The 26,733-nt window shown below is 42.0% G+C and overlaps 2 protein-coding genes across 2 annotated transcripts in view; one reads left to right on the top strand and one right to left on the bottom strand.

The window, feature by feature from the left end:
- The window catches only part of LOC103916619 (fibrinogen-like protein A), a 30,683-nt gene extending 29,053 nt beyond the window's left edge, over positions 1–1,630 (bottom strand). The window contains exon 1 of the mRNA XM_009323631.1: positions 1,598–1,630. Within this exon, the coding sequence (XP_009321906.1) occupies positions 1,598–1,630 (33 nt within the window). The remainder of the gene's footprint in view (positions 1–1,597) is intronic.
- A 138-nt stretch (positions 1,631–1,768) lies between these two features.
- BAZ1B (bromodomain adjacent to zinc finger domain, 1B) overlaps positions 1,769–26,733 on the top strand; it is a gene marked incomplete at its 5' end in the record, with an annotated part of 44,693 nt that continues 19,728 nt past the window's right edge. Inside the window, 9 exons of the mRNA XM_009323617.1 lie at positions 1,769–1,962; positions 4,109–4,253; positions 5,117–5,315; positions 9,512–9,633; positions 10,498–10,695; positions 12,950–14,645; positions 19,018–19,156; positions 19,663–19,793; positions 21,376–21,487. Of these exons, the coding sequence (XP_009321892.1) occupies positions 1,769–1,962; positions 4,109–4,253; positions 5,117–5,315; positions 9,512–9,633; positions 10,498–10,695; positions 12,950–14,645; positions 19,018–19,156; positions 19,663–19,793; positions 21,376–21,487 (2,936 nt within the window). The remainder of the gene's footprint in view (positions 1,963–4,108; positions 4,254–5,116; positions 5,316–9,511; positions 9,634–10,497; positions 10,696–12,949; positions 14,646–19,017; positions 19,157–19,662; positions 19,794–21,375; positions 21,488–26,733) is intronic.

Here is a 26,733-nt window from a genome sequence, read left to right as displayed (position 1 = left end):
CTCCTGGTTTCTTGTTTGATTTCCCCCCCGTCCCCAGCTCAGTATCACTACAAAGATTTGTTAAAATCACACTTCTGGTCTGGTCGGTGGTGCTGGGCAGATGAGTTCCTCTGTAAGCTGTGGTTACTCCTTGCCACTGCCCCATCGCAGCAACGGCGCTTCCTGCCACTGCCCTGCAGCACCTCTCATTTCTATGGAAACTTAAGCATCTTTGAAACCTCAGGGAGGGGTAAGAATTGGCCAGAGGGCTCAAAACTTAGTGGGGTGATGACTTGTCAGATGGCTGTTCATCCGCTGAAGAGTAGGAGATTCCACAAGCAGGGCAAACCGCATGATTTCTCCTTGGTTTTAAGACCGGCTCCGGGCAGAGGGAATACTGACAGGAGTGGCAGCCTCCTCTGGAGGTGGCTCTGTTCCCGCTTATATTCTTGCGTAGCACCAGTTGCTGTAAGATACCTGTATATCAACATCCACGGTGCAGCTGCTGTACCTTGTTGTGCTTTACCTTGGGGCTGTGAAGAAAAGTCCGAGAAAATTGGCTTTGTTGGAGTTGTAATTTGGCTTCCTAATAGGAATCTTAAAAAAATAATAATAATAATTAAAAAAATAGGTTAGTTGCACTGAAATTTTCTTGAAAGACAAAGCACATGCGGGATACGATGAGCGGTTTGCTGTGGCTGGTGGCTCTGCCTTCCCAGGAGCGTGGAGCGATCTGCTTGTTCCCACAGCGACTCTCATAATTAGCACTTGTGCTGCAGCGGGCTGAGCCGCTGTAGTCGTTACAAGTATGCTTTGTACTCTGCGCTTGCCTTTCTGCTGGAGAGCATGCTGACGGAGAAGGGAAAGATGCTTTTCTTGCCTCTCTTATAATTTGTCCACTTAAATTACCATCAGTAAGCATATGGCAACTTAAGCAGGCTGCCACGGGGTAAATTGGTATGGATTTACACTGTGCTAGCTTTTGTGATAATTGTGCCTGTACATGTTCTATCCATAAAAAGTATGAAGTAGCTTATATCTGTTTACACTGACAGTTAATTACTGCTTAGGTGGAACGGGTAGAGCATAGCCACAGATGCTTACAACAGAGTAGCTAATGCTGTAATTCATAATGCTGTCTGCACCACGGTGACTTGCCTGTGCACCCATTAATCCTAACGGCCAGAATAACTTAACCTTGAGGCTGGTTGTGATACGGGAAGCAGGTGATGTAGTCGGTGAGAAAGATCCTCGTGTGTTAACACAGGAGGCTGCTCTTGTTGGAAACCAAAGGAAAGGTGGCCTTCCTAGTGATTTCAGTTCCAAAGCTTTTAGGTTTTTTCCTCAAAAGATTGGGGGTACTGGGTAGACAGGTAATTTGCATCTAGAGTTTGTAACACCATCCTAAGGCATTAGTAGTAGTAGTTCCCCAACAGCTGTTGTCGGGCATTTGGCGGCAGTCCATGCCATGTCTCCTGCACGTGCCTGTGACATTGTTTGTGCTGTTTTCCAATGAATCAGACTGGAAAAGCTGAAAAGTCACTTAGCGATGCCATGAAACATTCAGCCATATGTATTCCCCTTGTGCAGTTCAGATGAACTGGTGGTGGTGTGGCACCTTCTGTATGCCAGCGCCGAACAGGACGGGCATTTCGGCTGCAGAAAGCTCCGGTGCATCCTGGTCCGAAACCTACCGGATTTAACACAGCATCTCCATGGTAGACGCAGGGTCAGACTGTACTGTAGTGGTCTTCAGCCTTTGTGCACTCCAATAGTAAGGGTTTAATTGAATTTGATTGTCTTGTGCTACTGTGATTATGCTCTCCACGGCATAAATCCTGTTTTCCTGAGCTGCCGCTTCTACAGAGAGTACGAAGCACGTCTAGAGAGGTACAGCGAACGCATATGGACGTGCAAAAGCACTGGAAGCAGCCAGCTGACGCACAAAGAGGCTTGGGAGGAGGAGCAGGAAGTTGCTGAGCTGTAAGTACCAGTGGAGAAATTGGTATGTGTCTGTCTGTAGGCATTGGGGCAGAAGAGTGGACTTGGGAATGATATGTGATTGCTAGTTTATGAGGTGAGATAAGTAGCTTTTTACTGGCTGTGAGTAGATCTGGGGATTCTGGAGTTGAAAGCAAATTAAGTCCAAATTTGATGCCATCACTAATGCAGTTGAGTAATGTACTTATTTAGTGCTGTATCTTGGTATTACTTGAACCAAAATAGTTCAGCATATGGTACTTGGCATATTTTAAAGCCCCTTGAGTAATGGGAATTTTTCAGAGGGGAAAAAAATAAATCTTGAAGGAGCTAAAGTAAAAATACAGTAGAAAGAGGCCGTTGAAGTGTTTCACATCAGCCAGGTCCACAGCTGTAATTATTTTTTTTCCAGATATGCGTTGGAATCAGTTGTTGTACTAAATAAAAAAATTATTTTGGAGTGAGATTTTGGGGAATCTGCTCTACTTGAAACAATAAAGAACAAAGGGAAACCAGCAAGAGTCATTACTCGGTTTAGACCACCAGTGTTCTTCCAGGCTGCCGTGTCCCTGACCTCCCCCTCTAGCACACAGCACAGGCCCCGAATCCTTGGTTGAGATCCAGCATCACCCTTGCTATAGAAGGGAATTTTCTGTAAAGGTGCGAGTCCTTGGCTCAACCAACATATATAACTTACTTCGTGATTACCAAATTGTAGGAATTATGCCAAACAAATGGCATGTTTCTCTGTTCTGTGAACTGATGGCTTGGACTTCTGTGACTTTTTTTCCTGGATTTAAACTGGGAAGATTGTCAGCAGTACTACATAAGGGGTGAAGTTTTCTGCTGCCTCTCTTCAATAAAGAATCCACGTTTCTGATTCATTGGCAGAAGTGTTAATAGCCTTAGCCTAAGGAGAAATTCCCCATCGTTTGAGGTTAATCACATCCTTAATCGCATCCTTAAAGGCAACAAATAAGAAACGTATTTGCTAATGGTCCTAATTTCTGTGAGGATTGAAGTACTGTCTTCAGTCTTTCCTCCCTAGTGTTCTTGTTGGAGAGGAGGGTGCTGGGCCAGCTCCATAAACTTAGAATCCTGAGTCAAAAAACGCTGGTCTAGTGTTGCTTACTTTTGGTTGGCCACTTCTGAAAACATTAAGAAATGAAAATGAAATATAAGTGGAAGATTTCTCAATAACAAATTTAGCTATAGTCTCTCTAAATGTGGGGAAAAAAGGCTGTGAAATGAGATTTTGGTCTTGTCTCTTTGAAACGGGATTAAAAGCTTCCCAGGCAGTTTGCTGGCTGCTTTAATACCTGACACTAGTCTGAATAAAAAAAGTTCATTTAGGGAGTTTGCTAAAGGGATCATTTTGTTCATGGCAGTTGTAGAACAGCAAATATAGCTGAGGGATGTCAGCAATGGATCCCTGAGTCTGGGAAGCTGAAAGGGTTTTGGAAAAATGGAGTATTTTGTTCCTCCTTACAGTAACTCAAAACGGACTTTCCTTTTTAGCCAGAAAGCTTTATGCAATATATTTCTTAGTACTCCTATCAGCTAACTGACCTGATCTTTTAGAAAGGAAATCAAGTCAAGTAAATTTGTAACAGTCCTTTCTCTCTGAATGAAAGTTTGAAGATCATGACATGGTGAAACACACAAAATATTTTTTTCTGGAAAGGTAATTTGATTGTGTCAGCCTGCCTCTATCTTCTTTACTGTGTTAGCAGTCTGTTTGGGAAGAAAGAAATGCTAAGTGTTCATCAGCATCGTGTTATTGTTGGAAGCAAAAATTTTAAAGAAACAAGCCCCAGAATAATGACATGATCTTGGTATATATTTAACGCTTAATAGAGAGGCAGTAATAACCAGCAAGAAAGGGTTCACCGTCAGCGCTGCTCTTCCAGAATGTTTTATGGTGTTCCTTCCGGGAAGGACAAGTACAATTTGTATTGTCATGCCAATTAACACTTTGGGGGGGTGCTGGAGGGAGGGCAGCAAAAAGCCCTTGGATGTTTGCATGCTAATGTGGCATCTGCCCCAAACATTGTCCTGGCTGTTAACGTTCCCGGAATTGCGAAATGGGAGGCTACTTTGCATTTTGGCTTTTATTCCCTGAATAATGAGAACTTATGTGCTTGCTCAGCTTGAAGGAGGAGTTCCCCATCTGGTATGAGAAACTGGTACTGGAAATAGTCCACCACAACACTGTATCTTTGGAAAAGTTGGTGGATGCAGCTTGGCTGGAGATCATGACCAAATTTGCGGTGGGAGAAGAGTGTGACTTTGAGGTAAGAATAAAATTTTCCATTTTGTCCCATGCTTTTGCACAGAGCTAATTTTGGATACCTAAAGGCAGGAGATGGGAAGAATATGTTAGCCACTTACATTGTCAGAAAGATGGTGAGAATTTCTTTTCTATAGAATCCCAGTGACAGCATCTGCTTTTGAATGCAAAATGGTTCCATAAGCAGAAGCACGTGGATGACCCATACTGATGGCAAGAGAAAAATGACTGATCTATGTGTGTGCATGGGAAAGCAGAGATAGATCTGTTATGCTGCTTAAATATGTGATGGTCTGTGTATATATTTAAATATATATAAAAGTACATATTTTAATTATGTATAATGTGCTGTAATCTTTCAACCTAACATGTTCCCAGGAGTAGTAGTCTTAAACTAATGCAGCTTGAAGGCAACTGCTTACAAATCTCTAACAATGCTCTAATGATTAGAAAATGCCCTCCAAAACTGGGAATGATGGGGAAAACTCAAACTTGTTAAAAATAAGGGAAAGTTATAAAATGTTCTCTGTTAGGAATCTGTTTAGGACATAGTCTCTCAACTGGGGCTGTTGAGAGAGCATGCTTGCACCTTGCACGCACACTCTTCCCTTAGGCTGAGAAAGCAGCATTATTAAACACTGGAAAAACTTGTGGGTTGGCAGTTCTCTCTTTCTTAGCATTTTGTACAGAACTTCCAGGTAGGAGTAGTAGAAAGAAATCCTGTAATTGTTTCATGAGAGGGATCATGAGCTTCTCTCAAGGAGGATGTCAATTAAGTGTTTTGCTTTTTGTCCTTCCTCGTAGCGTTAAAGCTCATTAGTTCATGTGTCTTGCTCAGGTTCAGTTTTCATCAATATTTCCGTGCAGGTTGGTAAGGAGAAAATATTGCCTGTGAAAGTTGTGAAAATACATCCCCTGGAGAAAGTTGATAAAGAGGCCTCGGAAAAGAAATCTGACGGAGCCTGTGATTCCCCATCCAGCGACAAGGAGAACTCCAGCCAGGCAGCCCAGGACAACCAGAAGGAAGCTATCCTGAAGGAGGATGACAACAGGAGGGAAAGTATGAGTAAGTAGTAAGACAGCATGCCAGTAGGTAGCACCTGGAAGTGAGTATTTGAATTTATGTACGTCTCGGGCCTGGGCTGTGAATGTTGTACGCGATGTTTAAACAGTGTTATGTAACGAATACCCTGAAATGGTCACTGTTAGTGGTGCACCTTGGGTAGCATCAGCGCTGTTGGCTTTCAACTGTTCTTGCCTGTTTTAAAGCAGAAAATGTGCTGTCATTCTAAGTGTAGTAACGAAAGCTATGCATGAAACGTATAAGCTTCAAAAATATAAGAAGTGTATTTTAAAAAAAAAAAGGGGGGGGGAACAGCAAAGGTTCATGCAGAATCGTAAAGTTCTGCTGTGATGTTCATCCTCAGAACAAACATCTCTAGTTCTAAAGCCTGGTGTTGTGCAGTCAGAGACAAGCTCTAATTCTCTTTCATGTCCCCAGTTGACATAGAAAAATAAGTTGGTTTTTTTTTTATTTTGGTTTATCTCCTTTCCAGTTTTCAAATGCTGAGACAAAATTCATGCAGGAAAAATGCATATTAATTTTTTTTTTCTAAGAATTCAAAATAAAGCATGCTTTGAAACATTGTTCCCCTCTTCCATATCTGTTCCTCCTTGCTGCAGAACTAAACAGTGGATGTCCAAGGCTTTTCTTGACTCTGAGAAGGTACTGTTGAAAGAGGAAAAAAAAAAAAAATTTAGTTTTATGTCCTGTGTAACTTCTTAAAAATGGAATTATAAGATTCTTTAAAAGAGATTTCAAAAAGTGTTTTAAAACAAACAAACAAAAAAACCAACCCCAGACCATAGCTCTAATCTGGATAGCTTAATTTTAAAAGCACATAAATGTAATAAACTGTTTACTTTTGTAAATAGCCACCTCTACATCTGGGGAAGGTGTATGTAACCTCCTCTAATGCGGAGAAGAGGAAACTGAAAACAGCTCAGCAAGCTAATAGCAAAGTCAGGAGTGGAAAACAAGTTCTACCAAGCTCTAGTCCCAAGCTTAATAATAGCCAAATGTTTCTGATTGGTACTGGAAAAAGTTATGAGCTGTTTTGATTTCACTGCAGTGTTCTGTAGAACCAGGAAGGAAAAAAAAGTGTTGCAGAAACGATCCGGCCTTATACTCATCCCTTGAAACAGTAATAGTGCTTGGAGGGGGACTAATGCCTGTTTGAGTGGTTGGTTTTGGTTTTTTTTAATTGAGTGGTAGTTCTCTCAAACTACCTCATAAAAGGCGTGGGAAGTACCTTTTACTTCAAAAATGCTCATGAACCAAGTTCACAGCAGCATTTTTGGGTGTTTAGTAAAGTCTACCATAATATTTTGTTCGTTGGTGTGCAGTATTCTAACCAGCTGTGTTCAGCTGAGCTCTTACTGACATTGCCAGTATAACGCTCCGAGATTGGAAGAACAGGCAGGAATGGGGATTCCTGCACCTTTTTCAGTCTGACTCAGCCGATTATCTGACCTGTGTTTAGTCGCCTCTATAAACTGGGACTGTCCTACCCTTTCTGTAAAAGATGAACCTCAACATTTTCAAATCAGAGATGCTAGCAGAGTCATAATATAATCAGTAAAAGCAGTAAGCACTCATTAGAATCATAGAATAGTTTGGGTGGGAAGGGACCTCTAAAGGTCATCTAATCCAGCGCCCCTGCCGTGGGCAGGGGCATTTTCAACTAGATCAGGTTGCTCATTCTTTTAACTCTTCTCCTTGTACATATGCATTTATTAAAAGAATATTTTATATTCTGGGTTATAATAGAGCATAGGTTCATAGTAAACTCATTACTGAATCTATATTCCAGAGTCCATTAAAACCACTACGTAGCATTTGTTACATTTATACAGCATGCTACAGAAGTAGTTGCTTTCATTTAGTAGGTTCAGGTCCTGAACTGCACCTGCAGGAGGCTGCGTACAGTATCTGGAGGTACCTAGCCACACTTAGGCTGGCTTTTTCTTTCTAATAATTTGCATACTTGACCACTGGTAATATGGGTTGAGGTCACTACACAAGAGTGAGCATTTAGAAGCCTCTGCATAACTGTGTGTGACGTAAGAGCTGTATCTTTCTGTGCACACACGAGGGGGCAGAGTTAACCTTAGCATTTTTACTAATACTTATGTCAAACTTGCTGATTTTGTTGGAGGAAAAAAGGGGCAGAGAAAGAGAGCTTCAGTCTCTCTGGTTAGGAGTCTACTGTGCCTCAGAAGCTAAAAATAAGGCTTTATACCAGCTTTATTGCATCATATGTGCAGTATGAAGTGGCTTTGTATTTTTAGTTGCTTAGGGAGTGAACTCTGGAGAATCTGCAGAAGTGAGAGGAAAGGCTAGTTTTTCCCGAAAATGGATGGTGAACTACTGAAGGCAGGTTCTGCAGCTTGAGCTGTACTTGGAACTGATACTGCTTTGGAAAATCCAAAGTAAGTGGTGAATAGAAGGAGACAACAGCATATGGATGCTTTATGAGGTTCCAGTAGCGTAGTAAGTGTAAGTTTTATTACAGTACAATGCAACAACAAATGAAGTATGCTTTTTGTAAAATAACTTCAGGAAGGTATAGTTATTTCTTCCCCACCCCTGAGTATCCAGGTGCTGCTTGATGGAATTCAGTGTAGTCATCCCTATTTCTAGAATCTAGAAAGTAAATCGCAAAAGGAGATGTCGCTTACAGGCCTGTTTCAGAAGCAGCAGTGTAACAGAGTCCTTCAAAGTCAGAGCCAGGACTAAGCAACACATAGTTATTTCTTAAATATAAACGTGCTACATGTGGTATGCACATCCAGCAAAGATAACGTTCAGAGACTTAAAAGACATTGAGGCAGATCTCTGAAAGCAGGTCTGTTACAGAGCTTGAAGCGTCTTGTATGTGATTTCCATTGTGCTGTTGAGCAGAAAAACATAGTTCAGTATTTGTGAACTTACCAAGATTTTTTTAATACAAATGTGGAACCAAAGCAGGCAAAAGTTACGTCTCAGCCTGACGTGCGATGAGAGGATCAGTCTCCTTTCACACATACTATCACTGTTATGAAATTCGGGGGTTTTATTTTAAAGAAAAGCTTCTATAATGAGTGATGCTTGGTGCAGCGGATTCTACATTGCATTATCTGAAATGTAGCACAAATGTGGGAAGTAGCTGCACTTTTATGTGTATGGTGCAGTGAGCCCATAGCATCTGTGATCTGTTCCCTAGCCAAGGTGACTGATTTTGGAAGGCGGGGGGCGGGGGCGCAGAACTTGGTTTTGTACCATGTAAGCTGTAATGCTGCTGAAGCTTAAATGCTATAGGGCTTACAGTGTGACAATTTTATGTATATATATATATATGTATATATTTAAAAGTCTGACTTAGGTCTAGCATCTACTTGTATTCTGCGTATACTTAGTAGATAATTATTCTCAGCTATCATGCTTGCTTTATTGTTTTCTTTGAGTCATAACCACAAACATAAAAACATTTGGGGATCGCTTTCTTCAGTAAGCTTGGATTTTGTCTTAAATGATTAACATTCGCAACCTGAATATAGAAATAATAGACTCAACACCAGCTGGCAAGAAGATGTGATGCCTTTGTACTCTTTCAGTTACATCTCTTGAGAATAAAAAGACTGGTTGTATAAGTATGCTTAAAATCTCCAGCTAAGCTAGCCCATACACACAGGGCTCATACCTGTAAAAGGCTTAATGGCCACCAAAGTTAAATGATTTTAAAAGTTACTTTAATTTAGAGTCAGTAATCCCTGCAGTAGAATTATTTCAAATGTGTCACGGCAGAGACAGCTAGGGCTCTCGGCAGGAGCTCCCTAAGCAGGTTACTGGTTAGGTTATGAAACCTGTCTCCCCTTCGTGAATTTTATAGGCGATTTCTCCTTTTGCATAGGTAGTTGCAGCTTACTGTCTGTAGAGAGATGGGTTTAAATACTGCAAGTGGTCCTTTATACTCCTTGAAGATAGGTGTTACCTCCTACTTCAGAGCTGTTTAGGGACTCCATTCCCAGCCTGCATCTTCAGGATATTTCTAAAATCTGATTTGAGACTTTTTTCCTGATGTCCTAGTTTAATCAAACACTGTATAGATAGCAAGGGGTGGGGTGCCCAGTCCAGCGATGGTCTGGATTCTTTAACCTTTTTTTTTTTTTTTTTTTTAACTCTAATACTAAGACACTTAATGTCTTACCTTGCTTTATCAGATGATCGAGCACGTAGGTCTCCTCGGAAGCTTCCCACTTCTTTGAAGAAGGAAGAAAGGAAGTGGGTTCCACCTAAATTCCTGCCACACAAGTATGATGTCAAGCTGAAAAATGAAGATAAGGTGAGTTGTCTGCTTGAATCCTTTCTGTTTTAACATGAATATGCAAGTTTAATTAAATAATCACTATCAGTGTGTCTATACAGCACAATGTAGTACTTTCTGCCGGAGTCGTGGTATTAGAAGCAGGATGGCTGTAGCTGTCTGTGAGGCTGACTAGCCTGGCTGTTTCTATATATAATTGGGGGTTTGTGCGTGGAGACACCTGACAATTCCCTGATACCACACGCTGCTACAGTAGCTTTAGAGTGACTGCTGTTAACTGGCTAATCTCTGGTCAGGCAGTTAATGAAACTTGGTCAGAGGTAGACTAGTTAAATCATAAGCGGCAGTTGCCGCTCTTGTTCTAACTGAGCCTCTCTGAGAGTCATAGGTAGCTGCGCTTCAGGAAGCTCGGTGTATCTGCAGCGCTGCTGCGTGCTTTTTGTCATCTGTTTGCTAATTTGACGAGAGAGGCAGTGCTGACCTCAGTTTAATGAGTACCACTTGCAGAGTTACTCCTCTGGTCTCAGGAAAAAAATCAAAACAAAATAAACATTAATACGTAAAAGCTTTTAAGTTAGTAGCAAGCACAAGCTAAAGGAAGGTCAGAGATAAAGCAGTGGGCTTTGGCAAGAAATCTGCAACATAAACTAACGTTTTTTACTTTTTTGGCTAACTGAATCTCCCACCAATCTCTATTGTGCATCTCAGTTCTGCAAGCTCTGTTTGGTTTGTTTTGAGTCTTTGCAAGAGAGCTTTGAAAGAGCGAAGAGTTTGTAGGCATGAAGCAGTACAATGGTCCTTGCTCCTTTTAACCACATGATATGTATTTATAATGTGGTTAGAATTTAAATGTTAACAGTCTGTCTGTTTGTTATCTCCAAGATCATCAGCAACGTACCAGCAGACAGCTTAGTCCGTACAGAGCGTCCTCCCAACAAGGAGATCCTGAGGTACTTCATCCGTCATAATGCGCTACGGGCCGGCACGTGTGAGAATGCCCCGTGGGTAGTGGAGGATGAGTTAGTGAAGAAATACTCTCTCCCCAGTAAATTTAGTGACTTCTTGCTTGACCCACATAAGGTAAGAATTCCTAAAAGTACCTCCTTTGCTTTCTCACCCATTCCCCACCCTTAAACAGTCTTTGGCAGAGACTTCAGCGTGCCAGTTGCATCAACTTAGAGAGATGCAGAGCAGGAAGGCCCACTCTTCTGAAGATTGACCCTCTGTGAGGTGATGCAGCGTGACTGTCTGAAACAGTGGTCTACTTTGAAAATTTGAGGTGTAACTGCCTTTTCTTGACTATTATTTTTTTTTTTCCCCCCAATAGTTTGCATTACTTGTCTGCAAGTAAAGTCATGATTTCCAGGTGTAAGACAAATGGAAGAGCTATAGTCCTTACCTGGAAATGTCAGTTATTGGGCCCTTTTCATAGTTACAGTGCAAGAGCTGGATGTGTTTGATTTCATGATTTCATGATGCTTGGTTCTTGTATGGTGCTGGATTGAATGGTGGTAGATACCACAAATTTTGTACTGAATACTCTAAGTAGTAGGGATGGGTTTTTTCCCAGCCCTCTGTAATGACCAGCCAAATATACTGTTGACCAAGTAAATGCCATGTCATGAAATCTGCTGTTTTAAAATCCATCTTTGGGTGTAGAAAGCACTGCTTTGTTCATTTAGTAAACTCACTTTTTCATGGACTCGGTCTTTTTCAAGTGTTCTAAAACTAGCAGAGAACTATTTGCTATATCCCATTTTCCTCATCAGGAGGAGAACACCCTTTTCTAGCAAGCTTCTATGGACTCTTCTGGACGCTTGTAGATTTGCTTAAAGGGAAAAATAAATTCTTCATATTTGAGCTGTGTTCACCCTTGCTGTAGTATTGGGGGGTCACTGCCTTAATAGAAATTAAAGTATTTGCTGGTGGTGTACAAATTCTTTTATTCAGCACACTGATGGATGGAGGCGTACCATTAGTGTAATTAAAAATACACAACTATAACATCTTTGGTTTGACTTACAGAAGTCCTTAGCTTTATGTTTAGGGATGGTGCTTTCTGTAGTGTGTCTCCCACTTGGCACAGAGATTGAATTTATGTTGAGTTTTTAAATTTTGAGAAGTGGCTGGAGAATTTATTAATCCAGAATTTTAGTGTTCTGACAAAATAACTTTGTGTAAGTGGCATATACTGTATAAGTTGTAGATCTAGTATTTATGAATTTGTGATTAACATGATTCATATCAACGCTGGATGCTTTTGGCTTAGGTAATTCTCTTCAGCAAAAATTTCAACACAATTTTTGTAGAATGAAGTTATGCAGACACTGGATTCGGTGATGGTGCAATCTTCAGTAAAAATGTCTCTAATGGGCTAATGAGGGCTCTTAAACTAAAGCCTTCAAGAGTGAACATCCATGAGCCAGAAAATCTGAATATTCCTATAGTCTTAACTTGATCACGTTTGTGTATGTTTGTTCTTAAATAAATGCTTCTTAGATGCTTGCACCTTTTGCTGTGCTTACCGCTGTGGAATTTTTTATTGCTAAGGAATCTCAAATTTTCAGCCCCTGTTTTCTGGTAATTTTATCCATAACCTAAAGGTTACGTCCTTGTGTTTTATTTTTCACTTCTTGAAATATATTAGTATTCTGGGTGCATCCTGAAACTGAATTTGAGATGCTGAGATAGTCCTGAAATCAGTCTCTCTTTGGCTCTGGGTTAAACTGTTCTGTGCTAAAAGTATGCTGTCAGGTAGGTTAGTTCAGCAGCTTAAAAACAGTCAGATATTCAATCACATTACTTCAGAATTGAATCCTGTCTCACCTTCATTCCAGATGCTTACAGGCAGTTCAGAAACCAGTCTCTGAACCCCTGTCACCCATCGCTTCGGTGCTCCTTCAGTTTTGCTCTGGGTGCTGAGCTGGGCGGGGTCCAGGACTGACCCACTAAGAAGTCTCTGAGCAGAGGAATAGTTTTTGAAATCAATTTTCAGGCAAACCCCCTCCCCACAACCTTTTAAGCAGAAACAAAGTGGTTTTATGTAATGTAGTAGGAAACACTTAAAATTCTTTCTAGTGTTTCATTTTATAAACTTAAATGTGAACTTTCTGGAATGAGCTAATGACCTCATAACCAATGTAGTGACTACAGTGCAGAATACTGAAAGCTATTGCAGCTATTGAAAGCTGTTACCCTTAACGTATTGAGTACTTGTTCATTGGAAAAATACATTAAAAATAAACATAGGCAAAAATAATTGACAGAAAAGGATCTAGATAACCCTTGTTTACCTTTAAATATTAATACAAAATCATTCTTTCTTTAATTTTAGTATATGACTCTCAACCCCTCAACCAAGAGGAAGAGCTCTCGATCACCTGACAGAAAGCCTTCCAAGAAATCCAAAGCTGATGCATCATCCCTGGGCCAGCCACTGAGCCCTACTCTGTGGTGCCACGTGCATTTGGAGAAATCTATTATTGGCTCTCCACTGAAGGTGAAAAACTCTAAGAATTCAAAATGTCCTAAAGAGGAGCTGGAAGAGGTGATGAAAATCGTGTCACCTGCTAAACTTGGTTCTAACTTTCACATTCCAAAGAGGAGCCGACTGGGGAAGGGCAGCAACAAATCCTTGGACAAAAAGCAAAGAGGGAAAAGGGTTCTGAATGGGCAGAAGTCATCAGGGAAATCAAAGTCTCCTAGGAAAGGATTGAAGACCCCTAAGATGAAAATGAAACAAATGACACTACTGGACATGGCTAAAGGTACCACTAAGGTGTCCAGGGCTCCCAGGAATTCTGGAGGCACCCCTAGGTCTTCCAGCAAACCCCAGAAACATCTGCCTCCTGCGGCACTCCATCTCATTGCCTATTACAAAGAAAACAAAGACCGGGAAGACAAAAAAAGTGCCCTTTCCTGCATCATCTCCAAAACAGCTAGGTTACTGTCAAATGAGGATCGTGCCCGTCTCCCTGAGGATTTGCGAGGGTTAGTACAGAAACGCTACGAGCTTCTAGAGCACAGGAAGAAATGGGCCACGATGACAGAGGAACAGCGAAAGGAGTATATGAAGAAGAAAAGGGAGAAGCTGAAAGAGAAACTGAAGGAGAGAGCAAAGGAGCGGAAGGAGAAGGAGATGAAGGAAAAACTGGAAAAACAGAAAAGATATGAGGACCAAGATCTTAAAGGGAAGACCTTGCCTACTTTTAAACTGGTTGATACTCCAGAAGGACTTCCTAATACGCTCTTTGGGGATGTTGCCATGGTGGTGGAGTTCCTGAGCTGTTACTCAGGGTTATTGATGCCAGATGCTCAATATCCCATTACAGCAGTTTCCCTGATGGAAGCACTTTGCGCAGAAAAAGGCGGCTTCCTTTATTTGAACCGAGTACTGGTCATTCTCTTGCAGACCCTGCTGCAGGATGAAATTGCTGAAGATTATGCTGAGCTGGGAATGAAGCTTTCTGAAATACCACTTACTTTGCATTCTGCTTCTGAGTTGGTTCGCCTATGCCTACGCAAGTCAGATGTGCAAGAGGAAAGTGAGGTCTCAGATAATGTAGATGAAAGCAAGGATTCGGCAGCTTTTGAGGATAATGAAGTACAGGATGAGTTTTTGGAGAAACTGGAGACATCAGAGTTCTTTGAGTTGACTCCTGAAGAGAAATTGCGGATACTTGGAGCGCTGTGCCACCGGATTCTAATGACGTACTCCGTGCAGGACCACGTGGAGGCCAAGCAGCAGACGTCAGCTGAGCTGTGGAAGGAGCGCCTAGCTATCTTGAAGGAAGAAAATGACAAGAAGAGAGCAGAAAAACAGAAGCGAAAAGAAATGGTGGCCAAGAACAAGGAGAACGGGAAAGATGAGAATGTGATGGGAAGAAATGAAAAGAAAAAAACCGAGATGATGAAAATAGAGCACCGGGTAGAAATAGAAGCTGATGATATGATCAGTGCTGTGAAGAGCAGGCGCCTTCTTGCCATCCAAGCCAAGAAAGAGAGGGAGCAACAAGAAATACAAATGAGAGGTAAGAAAAATACCAGGAGAGTAGAGTGTTTGTGGGTTGTGGAGTAGAAGGGAATAAGTTAATGGCAAAATTGACAGCCTATTTTCAAAAGCATTACCTGGTTTTAAAACCAGGGATTTACTCACTGGAGAAGTGTAATTCAGCTGCTATGGTTCCTGTGGCAGCTCAAAATCTGGAATGTTGAGAAAAAGCAATAACTGCTTCTAGATTTTTATCTGTGGGCATCTTTTGTTCAGTACCTTTCTAATTCTGTCAGGCCCAGGAAGGTTGGAGAACAGAAAATCTGTTTTGGGAACAGAAAACAAACAAAAAAAAAATCTTTGTCTGTGTCCAAACATCTTCCAGCTCTTATGTACAGAGGAGATCCTTCCTGCCTAAAAGCTAGTTCCTACAGCTGCTGCTGGCCTTGCTGCCACGCATGCTGTCAGGTTGATGCTAGCTGCCCTTCTCCCAGGTAAGGATTTAGGCAACAAATTTCAGTTTACAGTTTATCACTTCAAAGAATTAGTTATGGAGTTGTATAAATATAAACTATCCACTCAAACCTCTATAAATCGCGAGTTGCAATACCAAACTTCGTATGCCTCTGTGTAAGTAGTGCTTTTTGCTAAGGAGTATGGAATATGAAGAGCAAAATACTTTGGAATTACACTTCAGGGATTTTTTGGGTTGTAAATGTGGGTACTGGGCAGATGGAAGTGGAGAGCATAGCTCATCTGGGTTGTTGTTTCCCTTCTGAAACAGTTGAGGGACAAGCATCCCGCATGGAGCCTGGCTTATGTGCCTTAGCTGGAATCTGGGAGTATCTGTTCTAGGAGACCAAGAATCGGTAAATAATGTGGAATACTCTGAGGCTCCTAAGGAAGTAGACTGGATACAACCATGCCTCACATTGAAAGAAAATAGACCTTTCAGATCTTCTGTTAAGAGCTGCGAGTCTCAGAGTATCGATAAACTGCTGAAGATCTGGAGTGCTGTCCTACTTCTCCAGAAAAACAAAATACCAAGTATCTCATGTGCTGTAGCTGAATGGCCTCTTGGCACCAGTTCTTGTAGTGTTCCAGTTGTTTGACAGCAAGGTCAAGTTCATGATAAGATTTTACTGCAAAATTAAATAGTTTGGACACTACTCCTTGGGATACTTCTTGTTCTCACTTGATAGTTTGTACTAGTTATATATGAAAAAAAGCAATATTACATTGATGGAGATAAGAATCATTTGGCTTGCATGCTGGGAAGTTGAATTCATTCTTTTGGACTCCACAAGGAAAACTAGGTCTCTCTGGCGGGGAAGGAAGGATTAAGCCTTTCATTAAGGTTTGAATTCGTATTGCTTCCTTTCCCCATAGCAAACCCCAATATTTCAGGCATCCAGGGCTTCTTTTACCTGTTAAGCAGTTGTTACCAGGCATGAAGGTACCCTCAAAAGTACCAAAGATTGGTTATTGTTGATGGTGCAGTAGTTAGGGCTGCAGGGTTAGCAGCTCGGAGCTAATCTGTTCAGGACTTCAGACTTGGGGGCTGGTGTGGTTTCAGTATGTGAAAAATAGTTCTGGATAACCACAATGAGAACTGCATCAGCATGCTCCTACCATCACACAGGCTTTCTATGGGCTTTTTCAGCGTACTGGCTTTCACACCACTTCAGTTGCATTTGCTTTTAATAGTGTTAGTATCTCCGGGGGAAGTAAAAGAGTAGTTGCTGACAAAACACCAATGGTGCAGTGGTTCAATATTCATATATATGTATATATATATGTAGATGAACCACTGCACAATAGGTGTTTTGTCAGCAACTACTCTTTTAGATATGTATAGATACATATCTCACAGTCAGAGGTTTCTTTTTCACCACTCTGGTAACATCTGTAACACTGGGAGCACTAACCTCTTTCAAGTTAAACCTATCAAGATTGCGGCCAGTACTACCAAGCTAGTCTCAGCTCAAAAAAAGAACCCAGTGTAAGAAAGCATAAATTATTTTTTTGTTCAAAAGAAGTTCATACAGAACTTCCTGTTGAGATAACATGATTAATATCTGTACTTTCTTGATAGTAAAAGTCAAGTCACTTCCATTTCTGTGTTACTGCAGCACTTACTAATTGTTCTTTGCCTTATCACTCCATGAAGCAATAGCTCCCATGCAGTCTGTTGGAGGAGAATGGAGAGCCGGAAGCTTATACAGCTAACGAAGCCTGCTAGAGAGGAAAGTACCAACGGAGACTGGCTTGCCGTCACAATTGAAAATGAGATGCGGGGAGGAGCCCTTTAGTTTGGTGTCTTTGTTCTCATTTTGTTTGAACAGTTTTGGCATATGAGTAAATTTAAGTTTCTGCTCTTTCCTTGCCTCTTCCTTATTCTGGCACTTGATGGTACCTGCTGCAACTGGTCTTTACAGTTGGATAGAAAAAATACCCGTCTCATGAGTGTCCACGATATCCCACGTTGTAAGCATTGAAGAGTTTGCTGGCAGTATGGCTTGTTTTGGTTGGAGTCTTGGCTCTTGAGGGGAGGTTACTGAGGAATAGGGAAGTGTACCTTGTGCTAGCATCCAGTGATGGCAGTAAGTCTTGAGAAGGTGTCAAGGAGAGAGATCCTGGGGCAATCATATCACCTCTGTCGTCTTCTAGTGGAAGGTAAGAACGGTGCTTCCTGTAGTATGGGTCTCCTGATGCGGTTTGCGAGGCTCAGATTTAGGTGACACGAGGCATTTTGTACTGTGAGAGTGGCTGTTGCCACTTGTCTGATTTCAGTATTTTGACATAGGGAGAGGTCATAAGGTTTAGGGAGGAGTTGATATTTACAGACATATGGGTTGTGCAGCTGCTTGTGTCGGGCAGGTATGGATTAACAGGACAAGCTTGCCATGCTGCAATTACTGTAAGTTGGTATATTGTTGGTATGTTATTATATAAAAGCTGATATATCGAGTTGGTGTAACAAATGCAAGGGTATGTTTTTCAGCATGTCTCTTCTAATCAGTCAGGATTGATTACATTGGCAGGACTTCAGAGACTTACCAGGTATTTACTAATCGACTGTTATCAAACCTATCTTCATACAGAAAATGGCTGCAAGAGCAAGAGAAGGTAGTAGCCCTGGGAAAAGTCCTAGCAAGAAGTTAGCTTTCTCCCTGGACAGCAGCCAGCATATGACCTCTATATGCTCGCTTTTACCTGCCCCACTCCACCTCACCCCTTCCATATGCTCTCATTCCATCTGCTTCAAACCCTCCTTTGGGATGCAAAGATGAGTCTTCATTTCTTCATCTTTTTTAGTTTTTTTCCTCGAGTGTTCTCAGGACACAGAAGAATGTTGCCTATAGCTTTTTGTGCAAGTTGTGAAGGGGTGATGTTTTTGTTAGACTGAGATCAAGGCTCTGAAGAGCCAGTGTGACTCAATTTGATGTTTTGTTCCTTCTTGTTCAGGCAGTTCTTGGTGAAAGTACACCTATTCTTCAGAGACGGGCAAAAGTGTAGAGGGACTCTCAAACCATCATGAGAAGCATAAATCCTGTTGACCTTAATGATTTGTCTCTTGGCAGAAGCTGCCTTGCTCCTTACCTAGAGATGTGAAATGACATGTTTTGTTCTGTAAGACTTTCCAAGGAGCCTGTGATGTCAGGATTTAGGCCACTTAGTATTTTTCTTTCCCCTCCTTTTTGTCAACAGCCATGGATATTGAGAGCTACTGAAATTCCAATACTTCTGTCACGAGTGGGAAACCTGAGGTTTCTATTTTAATGCTCTTCCACATCATAGCATATATGGGAAAGCATGAGGTGTTAGGAGATGTGACTTAGTTGCTGTTGTGGGACAGTTGTGCCTGGAAGAGGCCTCTATTGTGCCAGATCTGGTTTTTCGGTAGGTAAGGTTGTGGGGAGAGCGTTCCCCATAGCTGCAGTTGTGGAAATGCAGGTGTCCGTTAGCCATGCTGACCTCTGTGGTCTCACAGCTGGACTGCTCCCAACACTTGAGCTGGCCAGAGCAGAAGTCCTTGTCGTATATTGTGCTGTAGTTCAAGATCTTTGACCCTGTTGTATGGGATTGCACAGCAATGGATGCCACTTTGTTGATCTAGAATGGGAAATAATAATGAGGACTAATTTCTCCAGACAATTTTTATCCAGACTTTCCTCTTTCCTCAGCCCAGTTCATCCTTATACCTTGACTTCTTAATAATTCTTGAGCTTTTTCTAGAATGATGGGTGGAAAGTAAGATGAAGGGTGGATGGCTGTGCTAAAAGAATATTAACCAAAGTCACCAATAATTTTTTTTTTTTATTCCCATGGTGTAGTAAAATAAAAGAGAATACTGATGTTTGGATATAGTAAAAAAAAAAGCTAATACTTCTCTGTGCTAATTCCAACAGTGAGGATGGAGAAAGAAGCAGAGGAAGAAAGAATCCGGAAGCATAAAGCTGCAGCTGAGAAAACTTTCCAGGATGGAATTGCCAAAGCGAAGCTGGTGATGCGCAGGACCCCAATTGGCACCGATCGTAATCATAACAGGTAGGAAAGGAAATGATCCCAAGCTGCCAGCTCTCCCCTCTGAGAGGAGCTTTATCAGATCGCAGTCGCCAAGAAGTGATTGATATGGAGGGTGTTGAGAGGACTCCCTGTGTGTTGAACTGTGGGGGAGAGCAGAAGTGAGTTTTTTGTGTTTATAGAGCGTAATGGCCTTCACTGGTTTACATGGCCAGCTTTTTGAGGCCTTCCTGTGGAAGTCAGGATCCACTAGCCAGTGGAGCTTCAAGTGCTTGCATCAGTGTTCAAGAACCTAATTACCATCTTCTTTTTTTTTTTTTTTCATGTTTGTTGCACAGGGATGCTCTTAGAATGGATTCTAATAAAAGCTTTTCGTGTTTCTCAACTGTGCTAATACGAAGATATACATGCATTCAGTTTTTACTGAGTCAGGCACACAGATGCTTCTCCCCTCTGTGCAAATAAAGGCAGATGTGTGTAACTAGCCGGAAGAGGAGACGGGTGCCTTTTAACATGTGTGTTTCCTACAGGTATTGGCTGTTTTCGGATGAGGTTCCTGGCTTGTTCATTGAGAAAGGCTGGGTACACGACAGTGTAGACTACAGATTCATCCTTCCCCATCAGAAGAAAGAAGATTTTAAAAAGGACTACAGCCCAGGAGGTATGATCAGCCTGCTTCTCTGTTGGTATTTCCTTTGTTGCTGTCTGACTGTTAGAATGGATTTGTGAATATGAGAGAGAACTGTCTAGCCTGAGTCTTTTCATGGGGATACTACGATTTAAGCCTTTAAACTCTAGAAGCCTGCACACAGGAGAGTCTGATGTTCATGATGATCTCCCTCCTGCTGCTGCAGGTCTTGAGACTGCCTGCAATGTACCACATAAGGACCATGGGATAAATGACCTTTCTCTTAAAAGCAGTGAGGTTGATTTCAATTGTGGGCTAATCCCTCTGGTTTACTCTGAACCTGCTGAGTTGCAGTGTGCCAGACTTCTTGGACAAGTAGTCAGTTGTGTGCTGCAGAGAGTGAGGGTATCCATCACAATGCTAATGTTCCACCGGTGGCAAGACTCCCAGATTAACCTGTGAAATAGTATCAAGGAGGACAGTCTTCTAGATACCTATAGCTTTGCTGATTGAGGCCATTTTGACAAACAGCCCTCTTGCACACGTCCTCTCAGCCTGCTGTTCACCTTGTACTGAACGTGCAGGTGAGGTGCAACGACTAGCCGAAGTTCTAGTGCTTCCTGTAATTTTGCCTGGCTGACTTGGAGCCTGGGTGGTGGAGCCTCACAGGCAGAACTTAGACACGCACAAAAATCAGTCTGTGGGGAGGGAAACGTAACGCTTTCTATGTGGAAATAGTTCTTGGTACAGAAGAGCATGCTATAATCTGACTCCAGTGTCGTTTCAGTCCTATCATTTCTTGCTTTTGAAGCATCATAGGCTGACATTGAGTCCATCTACTGCATGCGAGAGACTACATTGAGTTAAATCAGAGAGCCCTCACATTGTGGTATTTTGTCTTAGGCAACGGGCAGAGTAGACATCTGTAGAAGAATGGAACAGGGCAAAGCCACAGTGAGATACTTCATCCAGCGTGTAACTTTCCAGCCATCTGTGTCTTGGTGACTTGTTGAGCTGGAGGTGGTATCATTCAGTGGCCCTCAATGAGTATATTTTCTTATGTGAACTTTTTCAAATATTGGCCAGCCATGTTCCTGTACACCAGCTTGCTTCCAGTTGTATTAATTTCTCAACTGCTGCCTGTGTATTTACCCAGCTAGTGTGCAAGATTTCAGCACGTTCCTTTTGAAACACAACAAGCAGAGGCTTAAAAAAGTAAAGGTTTAACTTCATGTCAGACTGTTGTCTAAGATGCTCAGAAATACAAATACATCCTATTTATAACTCGTTCAGTTCTAAAAGTACTTTATCAGTATATAGCTAAAAAGTGAAACTAGTTTTATGTATTTGAAGTAGTAGGAACGCTTTATTTTATGTATGTGCTTTATGATGCAGTAATTTCTTTTAAAATCTGTGATTTTTTTTGTATTTCTATAAATGCATATACTGTGAGCTTTAGCAAACTAATGCTGGATTAGTTTTCCCTGACAAATGTATTGCTGGCCTAGATGCTGAATGTAAACACTTAACTGGAGATCGGTTAGTTTTTGCAAAATAAAAACGCTCACTGAGGAGGAAAATGAATACATTTGAGCGCTTGTCTTTTCTTTTACAGACAAACGGAAGAGCGCAGCTGCCGATGGCAGAGTGAGCAAGCTTCACCGGTGTGTGCATGCTGCAGACCTTCCCGCAGAGACCACTGCACCCAAGCAGGGACAGAACTTATGGTAACGCATGCTTTTATAGCTGCGAAGTACTCAAAGCGTAGAGGTCAAGGAAACTAGACAGATTTCTTTTGATAGACCCTACTATATACCTATTACTCTTTCAGTACTTAACAGTTGGATTAGTTTAGCAGCTCTCCAGGCCCCTGTTACTGATATTATTACTAGTAGTGAATGGCTAATAGGGCAGCCAGTCCAAGAGCCAGTGGAACCATTATAATCAATCTGATCAATCAGACTTAAAGCCAGTATAAATTAAGCTGGTAAAATGCTACTTTGATGCATTGCTTTTTAAATATGTTATATTCAGAAGAATTGTTAATTTAAAAGAATCACTGTGCGCTTTTTTCAGTATTGGTAAGCGTTACTTAAAAAAAAAAAAAGTGGAGGGGAGCAGTGACTTAGCTAAGTGTGTCTAGGTTTTCTTTCATGGTTCATCTCAGCAGACCTGAATTGTGGCACATGTGGTCCTTGAGCACGTGAAATTAAGTCTTCGTTGAGATCTTTGGAGACAGGTCTATATCCTGTGTGTTCTTGTACTATGTGAGACGTGCACAGCCATCCCCCAGCTCCTTGTCAGTGTCTTCTTCCTAGGCTTCGCAGCAGATTGTGATGGTGTCCATTTGTTCTCCTATAGCACCATATCATGGAACTGATTTTTGTTGCTACTGATAATTATAGCTTAGCAAAATTATTCTTCCATGTTGACAGCCTGTTATCCCTTTAATGTTTCCCAATGCCAAACAGTAGCCACCAACATGTCTTCTAAGTGAATCAAATCTAAACACTCTACCTTTGAGCATGTTTGATTGTGACTTGCTCCAGTAATTGGCCCTACCAATGTCTTTTATCTTTAAAGATAATCTCCTATGTCAACTGTTGCCCTGTGTGGTAAGGAGTGATCAGCAGTGTCCCCATGCCAGAAAATACTGGCTACAGCTTTACCTACTAAACTGCCTGTGAAGGACTCTGCACTTTTTAGATAACCCTAAGAAGTAACTGTCACAAAGTACTTGCTCCTGCAGCTCCCGTTAGCAGTGGCTTTTCCCCAGAATTTTCCACTGCTGACACACAAAGTGAGGTTACTTGGTCTTTGATAAATATCACCAGTTGTGAGCTTAGCTCCAAAGCATAGTTCCGCTGCTGCAAGTCGGAACTACTCTACTAAAGATGTTCCTGCTCCCCCGGCAGGAGCTGTCAGAGAGACTGAAATTTGAGGATGTCTTGATTCATCTAAACCATTAGCATTGAGTGCTGACTCTTTGTATTGCTCTACCCCTTCTCTTTCATTGCTAGCAGGTCATAGGAGACAGCAGAGTTTCCTCTGCATGCCTTCACTCTGTCCATTATTGCCGTGACAAATCTCCGCCCCTTTCTCAGTCTAGTCCTTTGCCCATCTTGTCACATGGCCAAAATTCAAGCAATTGGGCTTTCCTAGGGAATGGGTGCTAAACAGGAGGTCCTAGAGGACAGTACGATCCTCAGGGAAGTCCCCTCTGCTCTTTCTAACTGCCTCTTCTAATACTTGATCTTCATTTAGCAGAGATGACAAGATGTGTTCCTGTAGAAGGACAAATTGTATGAGGAAAACAGTAGCTTAAAATAATAGTACATAGTGCTATAAACTGAAGACAACATAGCGCCAAATCAGATGAGTTAAGTAACACGGAATCCCTGAAACTTGTAATTCCGGGCCGAACTTGAAAAAGCATAGTATTTGATATTACAGTGTTGAATTGCTCAGTCAGGTTGGCAACTCTCAACGACATGCTGAGAGGGATCAGAGTGGTTACAAAGGTAGGAGGTTAGAGTAACTTGTCATACAGCCCAGGAGAAGCAGCTCTCTGAACCAGGTCCTGTACACTCTCGGGACTGAATTATATTCTGTTACTGAGAGCTGCTTTGTATGAAGTGACCATAATACGCGGCATTCTCCTTTTTTTAGAAAAGAGAGCAACAAAAAGAATTAAGAAGCTTGTTTTAAAAAAAAAAAAGAAAAAGCTTAAAGAGTGGCAGCCAAAAGCCTAAAATGCTTTCAAAGAGATTGTCTTTAAAGTTTCCATACTAGATGGTCAAAGCAAGTGCTGCCTCTTACCTTTGAAAAAAAGGTTTGAGGAAACTTGGAAACAAAACAGCAGCAACAATAACAAAACATTCTCAGTATGGTTCAAATCAGGATAAGGAAGCTATTAAAAGTAAGAAGGCCTACTTAAAAACTGTGGTTGAGTCTAAATGAAGGAAATAAAAAGGATGATAAACCAAAGTACGGGCTAAGGGCGAAACAATTTTTTTTTTTTCTTTTCCCTTGAGTAACAATCTTGCTTCACAAGATCTGTTGTTACAGAGCCTGCCTTAGGATAAGAGGGAGGCTCTTCTCAGGAGTGAATAATTGGCTAAAAAATCAGAAACAAATTACAGAAATACTCTAATCTGTATGTTCACAAGGGAGACGGAGAGTAATGCTAGAGGAGAATGGGGCAGTCTCCTAAAGAAAGAGGATTTTCTTTTGATACAGAAAAAAGGGATCAGGAAATTAAACTAGCAAATGGCACTTTTGAAATAGAGAGGAAAGTACTACTTCAGATCATACAGATGATGCATGCAACTCTCTGCTGCCAGCTGCTGTGGATCTTCAAATTTGTACCTGTTCAAAGCACCAGTTGGACAAATCGCTGAAAGAGGAGTTCATTGAGCACAAAGGTTCTTGTCCTGGCACACAAGGAAGTCCTCAAACCAGCAGATGCTAAAATCTGTAGGGGCAGGTCGAAGAAATGTCACTGCGTGCCTGCTCTGCCCCTTTGCCACTCAGAAATAAGATACTGAGCTGGGTGGGATTTTTTTTTTTTTTGGCCTGGCTCTTATGCCACAGTGTCTTTTGATTTCTGTCCTTTTTGGTACCTGCTAGGAAAGACTGCTAACAATCACAGCACTTGCTGGTTTTTTACCGAGTGTCAGGCCTGCGTGCATTGTTCTGCCGAGGAGGCTGGCAGTGTCAGGATGTCGAGGTAGAGCACTGCAAATGGAAGATCTGAGCCAGACGTAGGCCTTCACGCCCTTCAAGTGAGCAGGGGGCACAATGGCAGCTTTTCAAAGAAAATGTAACCACTTCTAACTCAGCATTATTCTGTGCTGTCTGCATGGCTTTCTCCTAACTGACAGGGCTGCCTAAAGCCATTTCCGCAGATAAGCAGTAAGCTTCCTCAGCTGAAAGACTTCTCTTTAAAGCCCTAGAACTGCAAATAGCCTGTTTGCTAAGTACCTGTCTGACAGCTGTCACCACTTACAGGTAAGCTTCTACAAAAAGACAGGTGGCAACCGGAGAGCTGTTATTTCAGGGGATAGCCAGTAACTAGAACTTGCCTCTGAGGAAATCCACGTTCCTATTACTGTGTTTTCCTCTGTGGCTGTTGCCATTGATCTCTCCAGTCTCAAGGACTCCCATGAGCGCAGATGGTTATGGAAGAGTCTCCTCCTTGGCTGCTTTTTGCACATTGTCCTTGCACACCCTGAGAAGCCCTGAGACCACACTGAAGTCCTTGGATATCTACACCCGCTGTTGTTTGGCCACAAGGACTTGTTAAGCTATAACTCATAATGTTAGCATGTGGTGCATAAGAAGTTTGATTTCTTTGTGTTCTGCTTTACCTCCTGCCATCTGTCTCTTTTTCCTAGTAGTACATCTAACATGGGATTGAGAGTAGCCTCACAGTGCACATAGAGCATCTTTAGCTTTACCCTTTTATACTCCAGAGCAATAAGACTTTGAAATGAACACCAAATTAACTCAGTGAATGGTTGTATTCCACAGTCCTGCCCCTTTTCTCCGTGAGGATGGGAGCTGGTAGGACATTGATGAAGGGAGAAATAGATTCCATACTTCTGCCAAGAGCTACAGAAAAAGTGGTTTCTGCTTTTAGTACTTTGTCCCCAAAAAGAAGAGGGCCCAGTGTTCTGTCCTAAAAGTGCAGAGGCTGAATCATTGTTCTCATTGAGAATCATAAATGCTTGGTTGCTTCTGTCTTCTCCAGGCAGATGGACCAGTCCCATTTCTAACATTGTGCACCACTTTCACTGATGTTGATGCTTATTAAAAAAAAATCTCCCCGTTTTAAAGCTTCTGGGCACGTGGTCCCTGAAAAAGTCTTTTGTCCATACCATAGTGCTTCGTGAGCTGTGTACATACTGGTCTTTCCTGCAAGAACCACGGGTTAATTGCAATCTTTGCAGTATATTAGTATGCAGGAGACTTCTTGCTCATCCTGGTCAGAAAGCAGTTGAATTTTGGAAACAGTGGCATCTCTGCAGAGTAACTCCCGTTGTTCTTCATCTATTAGGAATACACCATGGTATGGCGGGTCCCCTCAGCAGACAATTTGAGTTAACCATGAGTGGGTGCTGACAGACTCCATTCTCACGCCTATATTCTACAGATGGAGTTCCCCTGTTTCCGCCAACCCTCCAGAGCAGGTACTGATCCTGGGCTCCTCTAGATGTTGTCCTCTTGATTTCTTCATTCCCTAGTCTGCAGTCCAGGTTTTATACCTTTCTCTGTCCCTTGCAGCTTGTAGCCTGAGAACAGGTAGGAATATTCAGCCTGAGTGAATACTGAGAGCTCCTTTTGACTTGATGCTTGTGCCATTGTCCCTTCTGTTTTGATTGCTGACCAGTCTGCTGGCTTGTGCTGCCAGAAATGTAAGAAAAGAATCTAGGCTGTTATTTAGGGATGTGGGAAGCCCTTACCCCAGTCAGGATTTCCCCCTTTCAGATCAGTTTGAAGACTTCCATCTGATCTTGACTCTCCCAAAGGCATCTTTCCCATCACTCCGGATTGTGTTATTAACCTCTGTGTCAGGCCACATGAAGGGCACCAATTGCCTTCCCCTCCCTCTTACCAAGACCCACAAGCTCATAGCCTTATTGCCTCCCCCATTTAAAATGCCAGCCCTGTCTTATCATATCTGTGCTCCCAGCCTCGTGCTGGTTGAGCCCTGGTTGGAGGTGCAGGTGGTTCCTTCAGGTAGTAGGGAGTGCATGGAGCTAGGTTGAGAACCAGGAGCTGTGGCTGCACAGAGCAGTAAGGTGTCACCAACCAAACTAACACAGGTACCTCTTTGATATGTTTATATTTTGCACATTTGAGTTCAAGGTGATGTAGAACAGTTCCCTCTCTCAGAAATCCCAGTTCTTACTCTCAGGGCGAAGTGGGAAGACTCAAGTACCTGTTGCAGATGTTCTCCCTTCCCTGTCCC

This window comes from Pygoscelis adeliae, unplaced genomic scaffold (assembly GCF_000699105.1).
Source record: "Pygoscelis adeliae isolate BGI_AS28 unplaced genomic scaffold, ASM69910v1 Scaffold325, whole genome shotgun sequence".
NCBI classification, from domain to species: Eukaryota; Metazoa; Chordata; class Aves; order Sphenisciformes; family Spheniscidae; genus Pygoscelis; species Pygoscelis adeliae.
This window is presented reverse-complemented; position numbering and strand designations above follow the sequence as displayed.